This window comes from Paralichthys olivaceus, chromosome 18, assembly GCF_024713975.1.
Source record: "Paralichthys olivaceus isolate ysfri-2021 chromosome 18, ASM2471397v2, whole genome shotgun sequence".
NCBI lineage: Eukaryota > Metazoa > Chordata > Actinopteri > Pleuronectiformes > Paralichthyidae > Paralichthys > Paralichthys olivaceus.
The window spans coordinates 14,776,566-14,791,229 of record NC_091110.1 but is presented as its reverse complement, the minus strand read 5'-3'; the positions used below and the strand labels follow the sequence as shown (position 1 = coordinate 14,791,229).

The window sequence follows — 14,664 nt, the reverse complement described above, 5'->3', positions numbered from 1 at the left end:
AAACTATGATACAACTCAAATATCTGGTGAATACCTGCTGCGATACAATGCACAGTCCATTCATCTTGTGTGTCATGAGATCATATTCTGAAGGGACCTTGGCAAGAAAACAGGTTGTACTTTCATGAGTTGAGCTCATAATTGCTTTTATTTTGTGCAGTATGTAAGATTTATTACTAGTGCAGAGAGGATATATGATGTATCTCCTGTCTTCTGGATTATTAACTTCAAAGTATAAGTTTCATACTTTCTAAGTCTGTTTCAAAAGATACTTACATGTGAATATGTAAATTCAAAAAGGATTTGGTTCCTGTTCCTCTTCTCTCTAGTCAGACTGTGAAACTGCCAACGGATCCTTTCAAATGTGACTCTAATGTAAGAAATCTACTGTTCTTGTTCTGCACATGGAGCTAATGTGAGGCAGTCTGAGTCCGTCCGTTCCAGTTAGTTTGTAGTTAATACTGGTGTTTGTTAAATGTAGTTATATGCATTATAATGTCACTATAAATATATTAATGCAATGAAACTAATACAGGTTTTGTTTAAACAGATTAAAACTTAATAGAAATATAATGACACTTTATTAAAGGAATTATAAAGCTGCTTCATATATTGGCTCATATATTTCTTCATTTTTACATTTTTTAACTGGATACCTCTAGTTTTAGCACGGCAGGTCAGAGCATATCAGCAAAAAGTAGCTAATTTCAAGGTTGACTGTAAGAGCAGTCAATGCTTAGACAACTTTTTCCACGATTAAGCTTCGGCTGCAGATTCAGAATTACACAGAGAACAGTGAGTTTCATGACAGGAGACAGAGAGAACAGTGTTAAGACTGGTAGTAATGTTTGTGCCCACCCCAGCACTTACTTGTGCAACAACAAATTCCTGCTGATTTTGCACATGACGGTTGGTTCTCTGACAAGTCTGCCGCCCCTTTGTGAGAACTCCATTCACTATCATTTAATTTCATCAGCTCTGTGTGCAATTGTTACTCTGCCAGTTGTAATGGGAGCGTTGAATGTGTTTTTGCTTGACTGATATGAGCCTTATTACTCTGACCTTTCTGAAAATTGACTTAAACGGTTTTGTAAAAATCCTTCACCAGCATCCAGGATAGCAATGTTATTACTCGTGGGCCACTTGACACAGCTTTATTAAGGCACTAAGAGCTTTATGTGGGAGTTTTTGTCATTTAGGATTGTGTAGCAGTTAAAACTGTTCCAACAATAACCATTAGAATTCGAACAACCTTGAGTACCAATATCAAATTAATGGCGATGCAGTAGCTATCAACTTAATCTATAAAATCAATGCTTAACCAAAAAATGTTAAGTTGCTTAGAATGACAGATAAGCTCTACAGCACAGAAACTAAGGATTTGTGCAATAAGTGAAGTAAATGATTTACCGTTGCTACGCTCGCTGGTCATTACTAAAATACCAGTTACTAATTATTCATATTTTCTTAACAACAACACTTATCAAATGTTGTGTCAAAGATGTTACGCAGCTGCCAGCCAGCAAACAGCAGCAACCCCTCCCCCAATGCTCAGATGTTGCGAACAAGCAAGGTGCAAACTGGGACAGATGGCATCTCATAAAACCAGTTTGACAGTATTTTAAAAGATGATAATAAAATTTGTATGTAAGCTGTCACAATAATATGGAATATAACTCACAGGACTTTAATCTGCAAGGGAAGAAGGCTGTAGGTGCTATATTTGAGAACGGTATCCACCACATGATTTGCCTGCCATTGTTGTGATGAAATTTTGCTCAATTTAGATTGTTAGAGTTTCAGTTTAATTGGCAGGGAAATTTGTCCTTAGGAACTCACAAACATAAATCTTACCTCTGCTATGCTTCTTCCTTCCTTCTGCATGAAGTAATTCTTCTTAAACTCATAATAGCTGTTGTACTGATTCCAAGACTGCAGAAAGTCAAACCTATAGATGATTGAAAGAAGAACAAATATTGTATAAGATCAGTGGTAGGCATTCATAAAAAATTAGCCAGAAGTTGATGAGAGAGATTCTGCAGCATATAAAGGAAAAGTTACTGAGCCTCTGAACCTGAGCATTGATATGACTAACAGATTTATTTGTGGTAGGGACACTCACCGTGGATCGTTCTTGGCACGGACACTGGCCTCAAACTTAAGACCGTTTCTAGCAACATACTCAGCCAGCTTGTCTATGACTGGCTGGGTGTCAGGTGGTGGGGGGATGATGGCTTGTGGTGCTGGTGTGGACACTGGAGCTTCATCTTTTGAACTGTTTTCAGGGAAAATCAAAGATGTTAAACTTAGAGAGAGGTTTTGTATTTTTAAAACTGTGTTACTTGAGTCACCTTCCTCTTTGTAATGATTTAATTCAAAGTAATATTTCCTAAAATACCTTGTAAACACTGAGACAGACAAGGCAGCAAAAACACCACTAAGTGGCATTAAGCATTTGAAAATGCCAGTAAAGCCATCAAGGGGAGTCAAGGGTATGAACAGTGTTACGGTCCGTTAAATGTCATACCTGGTTTCTGGTGCACTTGGTGGAGCAGAAGAGCTGGTGACCTGAGAGGAGGCTGTGGCTGGTGGTGCCACAGTGACAGTTTCTGGAGGGGTGGGTGTTGTGGCCAACTGAGCCACAGCTCCAGAAGACGTGGGCGGAGCAGTCACTGCAGCTGAGGGCATGCTGTTATAGTAGGCGGTTGCATCAATCCCTGGGGGTGGTGGGGCCAGGCAGAATGTTCCATCAGGAAGCATGTAGTACCCATAGTACATTGCTGTTGGATTTAATGTAAACAAATGAGGAACATTTTATTAAATGGAGAACCATTCATATATGCTTCAGCTGTGCCAGATGAAGGACAAACAGTTATGTTACTTCATGTGGGATATACAGTATGGATGAATACATAGCTCTGCATCGATACTAAGGATGTATGGGTGACTGTTCCCTTTTGTTCACGGATGAACAGCTTTTGAATGTGATCACAAGCTGCACAGTATAATTCCATTCCAGAAATGGTGCCGCATTAATAACAATTAAGAGAAGATTTAATAATTACATTTAGGGTCTTGTCATTATAACCTCTTTTTCTTTTTCAACATCCATGAAGACGATCAACAGGTCAGTGAGAAGCAATCTTTCACTTTGACCCTTTAAGGTATTTACGATAGAAAGAGTCCTTTGTGACCGTAAACAATTCTAAAGTGACACCAATCCCATATTTAGTCTCTTTGTTGTAAATATAAATATGAGCTCTATGTGGGTGCTTTATATAAACCAGGTTACAATCTACAAATCGTACACACTGAAAAGAACCAAAATAATAGTGTGTTAATGGTTTAAAGATGTCATGCATTTAGGAACAGTGGAGGGAATGTGCAAAGAGCATGTGTTCAGGATAATGTGATGTACCTCCAGATTCTAAGGTTTGCTCGGGCTGTACGATGTTATGTACTTTTCCTATTTGCTGTCAAGCTATGCTTAATGTTTAATATGTCCACCGTAGCAATTAATTTACATAAGAAGGAAGTAAACAGAAATCAACAGGTGACCGATCTGCAAAAAGGTCATCTCGTCTATCAGTGAGACTGTATGAAAAAAAAACTTTCCCTAAGAAGAGAGAGGGGGGGCAGTACAGGGACAAGGACAAAATAAATGGTCAGTGTCAAAGTGGAAACTGTGATATTAACACATTAGTCATTTAGCTGTTTGACTTTGATCACACATCCAATTTTCTCTCGTCAGGAAAAATGGGAAACTGAGCCGAGTCATTTACAAACCTGACATGTGCCAGCGCTGAGATAAAAACATAAGATGTGCAAGTGGAAGGCCGAAAACAAAATATTCACTGTAAAGATAGACGATCAGATGTCTTCATGTATTTCATAGACTGATATCGATGTTGAAGTTAGATAGTGTTTTGGGAGTAGCTCATTCAGCCAGCTTACAGCATCCATTATGGTGAGAGGGAATGATTACATACATTACACTAAAGGAGGTAATGGAGCACCTTGTAATTGAGGCTGTATAATAACATCAAAATGTTGAAACACAGGAGAAGGCTTCCTTGTTGTACCCAAGCCAAGAATAGATACATGGATGGGCAAATTAATAGCCCGTTTTGAGCCACAGTGCTTATAAACAGCATTAAGCAGCCAGGTCAGCCACAACCGATTTACTAACATTAGTTAGAGATCAGATCAGAGGACACCCTCCACAGCTGTCTCCGAGATGAATAAATTGCTCTAATGGCCAAGTAAACTCTCACGGGTCAGGGGTGGCCAGCGACCATGAGTTTATTTAAACAAACTGTTTCAGGGGCGGGTGAACATGTGCATGGTATGATTACTTAAGCAGCAGTGCGGTGAATAAAGAGGAGAAGGTGTGGGTGTGACTTATCGTGAAGAGATATGCAGATAACCTAAAATGATAACTTTCATTTTCATTTCATTTATTCCTAAAAATGTCATCTTGGATAATGACCCAAGATATCATCCAATGTCATAGTGGATGAGAATGTATTATTCTGGTTCCACCTTTTCACATCACCTTTAGCATTTTATCATTTGATCTGAATCTGATCCTTTTCACATCTTTCTTATTAGTTCTTAGCATTTTATTATTTTCTTTGTATGTTTTCCTGATCTCTTTATAGTATTTATTGTTATCTATATAATTTTATCTCTCTTTGTTTACCTGCCTTTGGTGTTTCCTCGTCAGATTTATGATTGGATTTCCTCAGTTCTGGTTAATATTGTTTTGCTCCGTGCATGAATGGGGGTCGGGGTATTGTTTTTATTGCTGTTATTCTGTAAAGCATTTTGTGCTCCATGGTTGGTATGAGAGGTGCTGAACAAATAAAGTCTGACTGATGTGCACTGACACTGGATTAAGTTAGGACACCTCTATCAAAACATCAAAAAAAGTCAAGCATCCTGAACAACTTCTAAATTTACTGTATGAAGATGACCGCCAAAAGTCAAGTGACAGACATGATAAAGGAAACTGGCAGATCATAAATCCACAACAAGTTTGGCAAATCACCTCAACACTGTAGGAAACCGCTTAGCCGGCTTGGCTGACTTACAACTGCACACTATCAGAATATAACAGTGAAGTCGCAACCAAACATCTTTTAAAAGTCAAACCTATCAGATTAGCTGGCATCCCGGTTTCCAACTCGGTCCCAGAACACCACTGAGCTCAATATTACTTTGCAGACTGTGGTCGGCATTAAGAAGTGAGGAGATGAACTGAACAACCAGCAGTGGCAGAACAAATAGACCATTTATGTGCTCAGTGGTAGACAAACAAGAAGATCTCTACTTGGCCGAGGAAATGAAAACGTATAGATGGCTCAAAATAAAATTGGCCAGCCCCAACATATGATGAAAATGATAAAGATCTTATTACATTTCACTTGTCTTCTGTTCTTTGAGACCCCGCAAAAAAACAACACGATACTCACGGTCAGCTGTGTAGTGTGCTTGTGTGGTGGGTGCAGCCGTGTCTGCTACTTCCTCTGGTTTGGCTGCCACTGCTGCAGTGCCATTTCTTTCTTGCTGGGCTTTTCTTATAAGTGCGGCCAGAGGATGGTCCGGGTCCATGACTTTAAGAGGCTGCAAAACAACAAGCCTGTTTGTTAAATTAGTGGTTCACACCATCATGTTATTTCTTATCAGAGTAAAGGTCAATGAAACCTGCTACAAGCATAAAATAAGAGACAGAGCTGTAACATTTTAATACATACGCCACTCGTTGAAAGCTTTATCAAGTCAGAAGCCGGGAAATCATCAGAATGTACTTGAATGCAGTGTGAAATATTAGCAAATACTCTGCAAGTACCCCTTTACAGTTATCTTCCTTGGTAACCCCATTAAATATTATATATGAGCCCTTAGAGGAATATTAGAGTGGCTGATTTGAAAAGGAACTCCCTCCTGATGGGAGACAACTGTTAGACAGTTTCTTATTAAAAGGAGCTCATTATGTTTCTTTAAAAAGACGTGCTCCCATTCTCACTACTCAGTCAGAGACTAATGGTTGTCCTGACAGGGAACATGAAAGTGCTCAAGAAAAACTGTACCAGCATTGGAACAGGAAGTACAGCCATTGCAGACATGGGGAAAAACAAGCAGGATGAAAATGTAACTCACATGAAAGGCAGTGGTGTCCTGATAAGAATTAAAGTGTTCGAATGCAACATTATAATGAGGACGTATTAAAGCCTGTTGCAGTTTGACTGCTTTAGATGAGCCGCCTATTTTCACTGTCCAATGAAAATCATGTATTTATGAAAGGGATTATATTATAGGCTACATAAGCAGCTTTAAACCCCATTGGGTTGAAAAACATGAAGATAAAAATGTAAATATAAAATATCACGATGTGCTGTTTTCACACGACAGTCACACAACGTTTAACAGTCTTTTGACCAGGTAGCCTGTTTACATTACCTTCACCAGCTCCTCCAGACGAGAGCACTTCTTAGGGGCAAACAGGCTAGGATGAAGGTAACTGCCATCCCCATCATCATCCGAGTCGTCAGAGTTTGACTCTAGAGTAAGATAACAAAAAGAAAAACAGGGCATGACACTTCTCGTTTTTGCAAATTGGATGCCTGAGTGAGTATGTTACTGTTCAGTGACTGCTTTCTGTAACTCACCCTGCTGCTGCTCTTGTTTGTTGGCAGAGACAAGGTTGTATCGCCCTTCCTTCATGGCCCGCAAGATGTGTTTGTAATAAGGGTTCAGGTAATGGTCAAAACGGAGAAAGTCAAACTGGGAGTTACCGGACTGCTTCGCTTTCAGCACTATCTCAAACTGAGCACCCTGCTGACACACGTAGTTGGCCGTCCTTTCGATGATATTATGGGTCTTAATGGTTGCCGGCTACAAAAAAAGATGAAAAACATAATTTTTACTAAATGCAGCAAATCAAATTTCTTATTTTTAATGTAAAAAAACAAACAAACAAAGGAAATATTTATCGTAGAACCACTTTTAAAGCTCAACAGTGAATAATAAGCATAATTACCATATATATATATAATGTGCTACACACAAGATTAAGATGCAATGCACAGTTCATGAATAGCTTATAGAAGCCATTTTGTCTTTAAAGTATTTTCATGCCAAGCACTCTTATGTTCATTGTGATGACATAAATTCTGAAAATACACATGGGGTGAAAATCAGTGGAACAAGAAATGGTCCATTATTCATTCATTATTGTTCCCCTTGTGTGCTTTCACTGATTAATCATTGTCATTACCTTGAGAGCACAAAGAAGTGCAGCAATCTACACATATCTCATCGGGATGAGAGTCATAATAAATACCGCCTTTCAAGACATTGGCCAAAAAGATGCCAGCGTCCAGCCTGCACAGACCATTATCGTATTCGGAGCTGCCAAGGACTTCCTGACATATAAGGACTCTTCCCGCTCTGATTAAAGAACTTAGTCATTAGGGGAAAAGTGGGTGTGTGTAATACTTATTATATGTTGATGTGAAACGCACAGAGAGAGCATCATCTCTCACACCTGTAACTCAGCAACAGAGAGGGCACACTAAAACAATACATTACCAACAGGAAATGGTTATAAAACATCTCAGCACACTGAAAGTATGATGCAGTCTACAGTTGAGAGAGAAGTGATCATAACGACTGACGCTGGCATCAGACTCTGTTCCCTTTGTGAATTATTACATAACACCACAAAATAAAAGTTTTCAAAAAGTTGGAGGAAGGAATCAAGGAATTTAATACTGACCAGTTCCACATCAGGAGGGATAGCGAGCCCCGGGGGAGCTACAAACGGTTCCTCGCTCTCCTCAGGCTCTGCCTCTTCTGTACAAGTGATGAGATCGTAGAAGAACATGATCAATTCTTTGTAAGTCATTTGTCAGCAAAAAACGAAATATACTTCGATTGATACATACCCAGCTGAGCAGTAGAGCCAGAAAAAATTTGAGTCCCAAAATTATTTTAAGTGGAGGGGAAACTACTAAGCCAAAAGCTTTCTCCCCAGTAGATAAATATACCATGACAATATTCATCCTGTATCATCTGCTGCATACAGGTCAGAGGGAAACGGAATTAACATTTTTAATATGGTACTCCAGCAACTTTATAAATTTTGGGTACTTCAGTGAAGGTGAAGTGTGCAGATATGAATAAATTCAAGTAATAAATATACTGCATGAGCAAATTAAGTTCCTCATTTTGACAAGACATGAATTCAATGGGTATATTATGAAATTACAAAGTCACAATTACAGTGGAGGTTTTGACAGAGAGCAGAAAACTAATGATAGTGAAATTAACCCTCTCGTTTGTTTGACTTTCACTCAGGAACAAATAATAGTGATAATCATTTTTAATATTGTGATCAATGGTTTCTGTATCCATCAGATCTAAAACTCTCCTTGTGGCTATCATTTGCATTTCATAGTGTAGGTTTTAAACTCTGTAATTAGTTTGTATGTGTGATCATGTCAGTCTTTAATGAAGTGAAAGGAGAGAGTGTGACCAACGACAATTGGAAAAGATATGAATGGAATATGAAATAGTAATGGACACTGTGAGGTGGGACGTTACTGACTTTTTACTCTGACGTTTGGGAGCTTTGGCAAATGTATTCATTACCCTTGACTCAATTCTACAACCTCCCCAGAGAGAGGCTTCTAGTCTGCTTAACTGTTAGGCCACTGGCTGGGACAAAGTGCTTCCAGCTAAGTTTACATCAAATATTCAACATTGCAGGAGTGAGTATGTGTGTGTGGACTTGTACGTGTACTTTTGTGAGGACCAGCTTGACTTGGACCTTATGCAGCGAGGACAGGTTGTGAAAGCACGGACATTTTGGCCTGTCCCCACCTTCTGATACATTTCTGCACAGAGTTTATCCAGGGTAAAACTTGGTTGTATGGTTTGGGATATAATTTGGTGAGGGCTAGGTTAAACTCTGGGGTAGGCATTTAGTTGTGATTGTTTGGGTTAGGGTCAGGAGCTTGGGAATACATAATGTCAATGAGCGTCCTCACAAAGACGGAAGAACCAGTTTGTGTGTGTGTGTGTGTGTGTGTGTGTGTGTGTGTGTGTGTGTGTGTGTGTGTGTGTGTGTGTGTGTGTGTGTGTGTGTGTGTGTGTGTGTGTGTGTGTGTGTGTGTGTGTGTGTGTGTGTGTGCGTTTGGCTTTGTCAAGTCAGATATGGATGGGTGACGACCGAGAACCAAAGTTGACGCAGACGTTCACAGATGATTACCAGTCTAAATGTCATACCTCCTTTCACTCATGGCAAAAATAAGCAAAAGCTTTTTAGGGCCTCAAATCAGGGTTGGTTATTACTGCCATGAAAAACCTTGATGTTATACTAATGTTGTGTAATTTCAAATATAGTTGACATGTTCACTGTGAGCTCTGCAGGCAGAAAGTCAGCTTCAACAGCCACCTGGGGGGATGTATCTGCAGATGGTTGCTTGGATAAGAATAGTTTAAAAATGAAGAAACAGAAGAGACAGACCTGCTGTGTTCTTCACAGCAGACTGCAGCAGCGAAAAAAACATTCAAGCAGCGAAAACTTGGACATGACACAGAGCCCACCACAAGCAATGTGTCAAGAGACACGAGGGGTACGTCAATGATTCCAGCTTTCAGTGTTTCCGCTATAAGCACCTAACACCTGCGTTACACCACTGCTGGATTATGACAACTGCTGATTTTTTTTTGAGGAGAGAAGAGGAAAGAAGAGGAGAGGTTGTGCTGTGTGTTTTGTCATCCTGTACGTGCATTTTTATTTATATCCAATGGAGTGACAAACTCTAATGTGTGTAAATTACGTGAATTCTTACCAGCTTCCCTGTTAGCTTCCTCCTCCTCTGTGGGCTGAGAGGGGTCGTAGTAGTCAGCGCTGTATTTGAAAGCCACTGCAGTGTAGGAGCCTTCATCAGCCAGAGCCTCACTCAGACGTTTGTACTCCTCCTCTGTGCAAAACAAAACACAAACAACAGAGAGCATTTTACTACTGATTGATCATTCTCATCAGACTGCACTAACTATTCACAGACTATTCTGGTAGAGTCCTGGATTACAAAGTACATCCAGCTATTAATAATAAAGCATTTATTTGATTAACCATATATTACCACAAGCTGATAATCTTTGACTATTTGTTACTACTGATAACACTGATGTTATTAAAGAAATAAATATCACTAACATTTTACTGGGAGATTCTATCCTACAAATATTGCATTAGCTTTACAACTTTACAACATATCAATTCAAAATGAGATAGTAATAGTAGTATAGTAGTTACTTGGCCCAAAACCCCAAGAATTTATAACTCAAATTCATGTAAAACTACAGTTTATCTTTGTTAAAGAAGCAAGGGCAAACATTCCACCATAACTCTGAATATTTCCAGTGCTTCCCCACCGTTCTCTCACTGGACAGATGGGTAATACCCTTAGTGAATGAGGTCAGGCCTTTAAATTCAAGGGCAAACGAGTCTGGGGGATGAACCCACGGCAGTGAGTGTGTGTGTGTGTGTGTGTGTGTGTGTGTGTCTGTGTGTGTGACACATCATTAGCTGAGTCATTCTGTGCTGTCAGTTTTGGCATAAGCCACCATATTTCACTTAGAAATCTGGCTATTAATTCCATTACAGTCATTAAGTCTGTCTTTCAGAAGGGTGCTTTGTCATCAAAACAGCCGGTTTCATTACAATGTGAAATGACTGAGATGCAAATACACTCGATGAGTCGAAAGTGATTTCCTTAGAAATGGCAGCTCTTGATCCTCAAGTCAAAGCCAGTTCATTTTTAAAGATACAGTGACAGAAAGGAGAAAATGCCGCCGAAAAATGTCACACAGAAAAAAATCTGATTTTACGATGCAAAGATTAAAGAGCAGCAACTCTAAAAGTTGCCGTTTTTCTATTTGCACTGACGGGCTTGTCATATTAGCCCAAGTGTTAAACGAGGACGCACAGCTGATAATAAAAAAAATACATGGACAATAATTCAAACACTGACAGGCTGAGAACATTGCAACCCTCAAACAGTAAGACATCACTGACAAGGACTGAAATTATGTCTCGAGGGATTCAAGTAATTAGTGTAATGTGATATCAGTAATAAAGGTAATAAACTTTCAGTCTGACAGCAGCCATGCCACTGAGCCATGCAGGTAGCCTTTATGTTTAGTTGTAACTTGCCCTGTAACCTTGGCTACCACAAAGTGCCAGCCACCTGCAATGCAAGTAAAACACAAGGTTTAGGACTCCTGCTGATGGGAATCAATATCTGTCAGTGGAACAAGAGTGCCATTATGTCAGTGACATATCCCTAACATGTACCGATAAAACTGTTCTGCCCTAAAGTCCTTTCTACTGTTTTAGTGCAAAGAAAAATCTTCAATTTAAAAAATCTTTCACATTTCCTTTTTTTTTTTATAGCTGCTTTTGAATTATTCACTGTGGTCGTACAGGTTACAAGTCATGCTTGTGGGTAACAAAGTCATCCCATGTCCTGTTGGAAATACTTTGGACGGCTCTCTGTTTGCTATCATTTAGTGTGAAAAACCATTTCTCCTTTGATAAGTGTTGCAGTTACCCTCCGTAAGGAGAAGAGCACTTCATCAACAGCTTTCCAGAATTGAATCATTGTTCTTGGCAGTGAGAGGAACAAATAATCTGTGACAAATACTTTGTCCATCAACTTTGTTTTTAACGCTTCAGTCTTTGAGTGCAAAAATATCCAGATTGGCATTTTCCCAATAGATTTGGTCTAATAATTAGCATTAGCTTTTTTGTTTAATTATAATCAATTTGGAATAAAGAAAGGACAAGATAGTGTTCTCAGTGCGCTGTGGTGAATATAGTTCAATGCATGATTTCCCCCCAAAGGCAACCAAAAAACATGATGAAGAGTAGCTATGATATCCACCGAGATTTACTTTGGTTGACTGCAGCCTGAAAGTGAGTAATTCATTATTCGTGGATCAAGCTGCATGATCCAATATGGGATTCAAGTAAAGATGCATCTGAAGTGTGTATGTGTTAGGAAGTTTGCCCACCTTGTCTGGCCTCTTCTTCCAACAGGTCTGTGTGCAGAGCCAGGTACCTCTCCTCATCGCACAGCGCCTCGATCCTGGCCTCCTCCTCTGATAGCTGGTAGGACGTATTCCATGACCCGCTGTCATACTCTGAAAGATCATGTAAGTGACCACGCCCATCGTATCTGTTGGATAATAAAAAGGATTAGAGAGCAAGAATTCGACAAGTTTTTTTTCACACAACCTGGACCTACTTACCAATGAAAGAAAACCTATAACCCAAAATTTACAACTAAATTGTTCTACCTCTAGTCTGTCATGAGAGAGTATGTTTGTTAAATACTTGAAGTTATGAAAATTTCTCAAAATACTGATTAAGCCATTGGGCTTACATGTCAATAGCGAACTTAAGATACCTAACAAAAGTTCTGCAGGAACCTTAGAAAGAAAAACAAAAAAAGGAACTCGCTTCTTACCTTACAGGGTTCAACCACCCCCCTGTAACACTCATCATTACTTCTACATCTGCAAAGATAGTTACATTCACACAAACCCGAGCACATAAATACCTATCCGTAAGAACCCAAATGGACGACATTTTCCAGGGTTCGTCCCTCTACGCCACTTCCCAGTTGCAGTTTCTTCAGGAAGACAAAGAAATGGGGTGCTGTGGTTGGCATTCGGGGTTTGGCAGGACCCCTTAGCCTACCTTGCTGGGGAAAAACTGGGTTATGTGATAAAGACACACATACAAAAGCTGTACAAATAAAACACAAGTTGGGGTCACTGCGGATTAAGGTGATTCAAAAGAACAGAGGCACTAATCTGATGTTTGGAAAATGTATTAAATATTCTGCATGGGTGTAACATTACCCCACTGGTTCCCTCTGTGTCAGATCATTATACTTTTGGGCCGCACTCCCAGATATTAATATGGCACGCTGGTTTGATCACATGAGAGAGCAATGGACACAAATTTAACATGTGTCAGATTGAATTCGGGGGAGATATAAAATACAAATTTGAACTTTTTGGGGGGGGGGGGACTCTGTAACTATAACTAAACAAATCTCCCTCAGTATAGGTAACACTATTTCCCAGCTCTATATCAGTCTGAATATATAACAAATAAAAGAATTATGAGTATGAGAAATATAAAAAAATAATGTTCGGAGACTTATTAAATTGTGGTTCCAAATGTTTCTCATGTTACCAAATCAGAATGTCAATTTGTAGTAATACCTGTGGGAGTGTGGCCCCGAAAGTCTTTGATTTGACAAGAATTACTCCTTTAGTTAATAAGTTTACATCAGCACAGTGATATTTTGAATCACCTTAACAGCAGTGACTTTAGTCTTGGTTAGAATTTGCTCTGGTCTCATGGACTTCAGTGCAGCTTAATGAAATCCCAGGTGATTCAATTTGAATACACGTTCCTATTTTAGATCAAATTAGAGAGTTTGTCAACTTTGTTGCAACTAATTGTTTCTTGTCTTATTCTTCAACTCCAAAATGTGTCTCCAGAGGAAATTCTCCAGCATGCCAAGATGCAAAGCCCACCTCAAAGCTAACATCCAAAGATTTAAGGATTATGACATTTAAATCTCAAATTTAAAAACTAAAATGCCAATTTAAGAAGCATCTTAGTATCAGCATTGCTAGTTTTAAGCTAGTGTGGCAATTAAGGGTCAGACTGACCGCTCAGCATCGTGGCTAGTGTTAGCAGAGAGTGGCTAGGTTTTGCATGTTCGCATGTTGTGCCAGCAACTTCAGACTCCACGTGTTGTGAATTCAGGACGTCCAAAGACAAGTTAGCAGAACAAGAAATAAAACATTCGTCGACAGGTTGCAGTTTTGTTTTCTTGCATCTCAAGCTTCTGCAAAACAAAAACTCCCAAGTGGTCCCTTTGCATTGTGAGACAGGCTAACGGACAGGAGAGATGGTTAGCATAATGTTTCGGTCTACGTTTGTTCAACCGACCTATCAATCGTGATGCTCTTGTCCCCCATCCACGGGATGAGCTGTTTTCCATGTTCGTGGTACAGAGCCCTGTCGTCGTCTCGGAACACTTTGCAGGCGTAGCCGAACACCAAGAGGTCGGCGTATTTATCACTGTCACTCACGTCCTTCTTCGCAGGCTTGTTGTTGGGGTCTTTCTTGGCGGCTCCGCGACGATACATCTCCCGGAAACTCGTGAAAGCCAAGTATATCGAGGTGCGGGATCCCACTGACGCTGTAGTGATGGTTCTGGAAACCAAGCAGCTCGCAGGTGATCCTTAAATGACGATAATCCGTTAGGTTATCCTGAAAAACAAGCTCCTACGTGCCAGCGGCCGCCATGTTGGAAAGCGAGTAGATGCATCTGTGTTTCCGGTTCGCACTTACGACAGATTCCTCAGCTTTAATAAAACATTTCTTTAAAACACAGTGTGTCATTCATAGATTTAAAACCATGTGATGTTTTGATTCATTGACATCTTTTATTAAAAACAGACAATCTCCACGTGAGTCGTGTTTTTGCCATAGACTGGTTTTTGCCCACGTTTTCATATCTGTCGAATGTGCTGGAGTGAATCGAATTTACAGTGTGCAGTTAA

At 39.7% G+C, this 14,664-nt stretch overlaps 1 protein-coding gene across 3 annotated transcripts in view; it reads right to left on the bottom strand.

Moving 5' to 3' along the window:
* Positions 1-14,423, bottom strand: part of sfswap (splicing factor SWAP) — a 41,122-nt gene extending 26,699 nt beyond the window's left edge. For 2 of the 3 annotated variants that reach the window (XM_069513420.1, XM_069513421.1), the window contains exons 1-10: positions 14,048-14,423; positions 12,088-12,251; positions 9,861-9,992; positions 7,781-7,857; positions 6,672-6,897; positions 6,463-6,563; positions 5,475-5,625; positions 2,528-2,780; positions 2,123-2,275; positions 1,855-1,948 (exon numbers count right to left, since the gene is read on the bottom strand). In XM_069513420.1, coding sequence (XP_069369521.1) covers positions 1,855-1,948; positions 2,123-2,275; positions 2,528-2,780; positions 5,475-5,625; positions 6,463-6,563; positions 6,672-6,897; positions 7,781-7,857; positions 9,861-9,992; positions 12,088-12,251; positions 14,048-14,247 — 1,551 coding nt within the window. In that variant the 5' untranslated portion in view covers positions 14,248-14,423. Of the gene's footprint in view, positions 1-1,854; positions 1,949-2,122; positions 2,276-2,527; positions 2,781-5,474; positions 5,626-6,462; positions 6,564-6,671; positions 6,898-7,780; positions 7,858-9,860; positions 9,993-12,087; positions 12,252-12,635; positions 12,708-14,047 lie in introns of all 3 variants that reach the window. The other variant, XM_069513422.1, reaches the window with a different exon arrangement.
* Between the last annotated feature and the right edge of the window lie 241 nt (positions 14,424-14,664).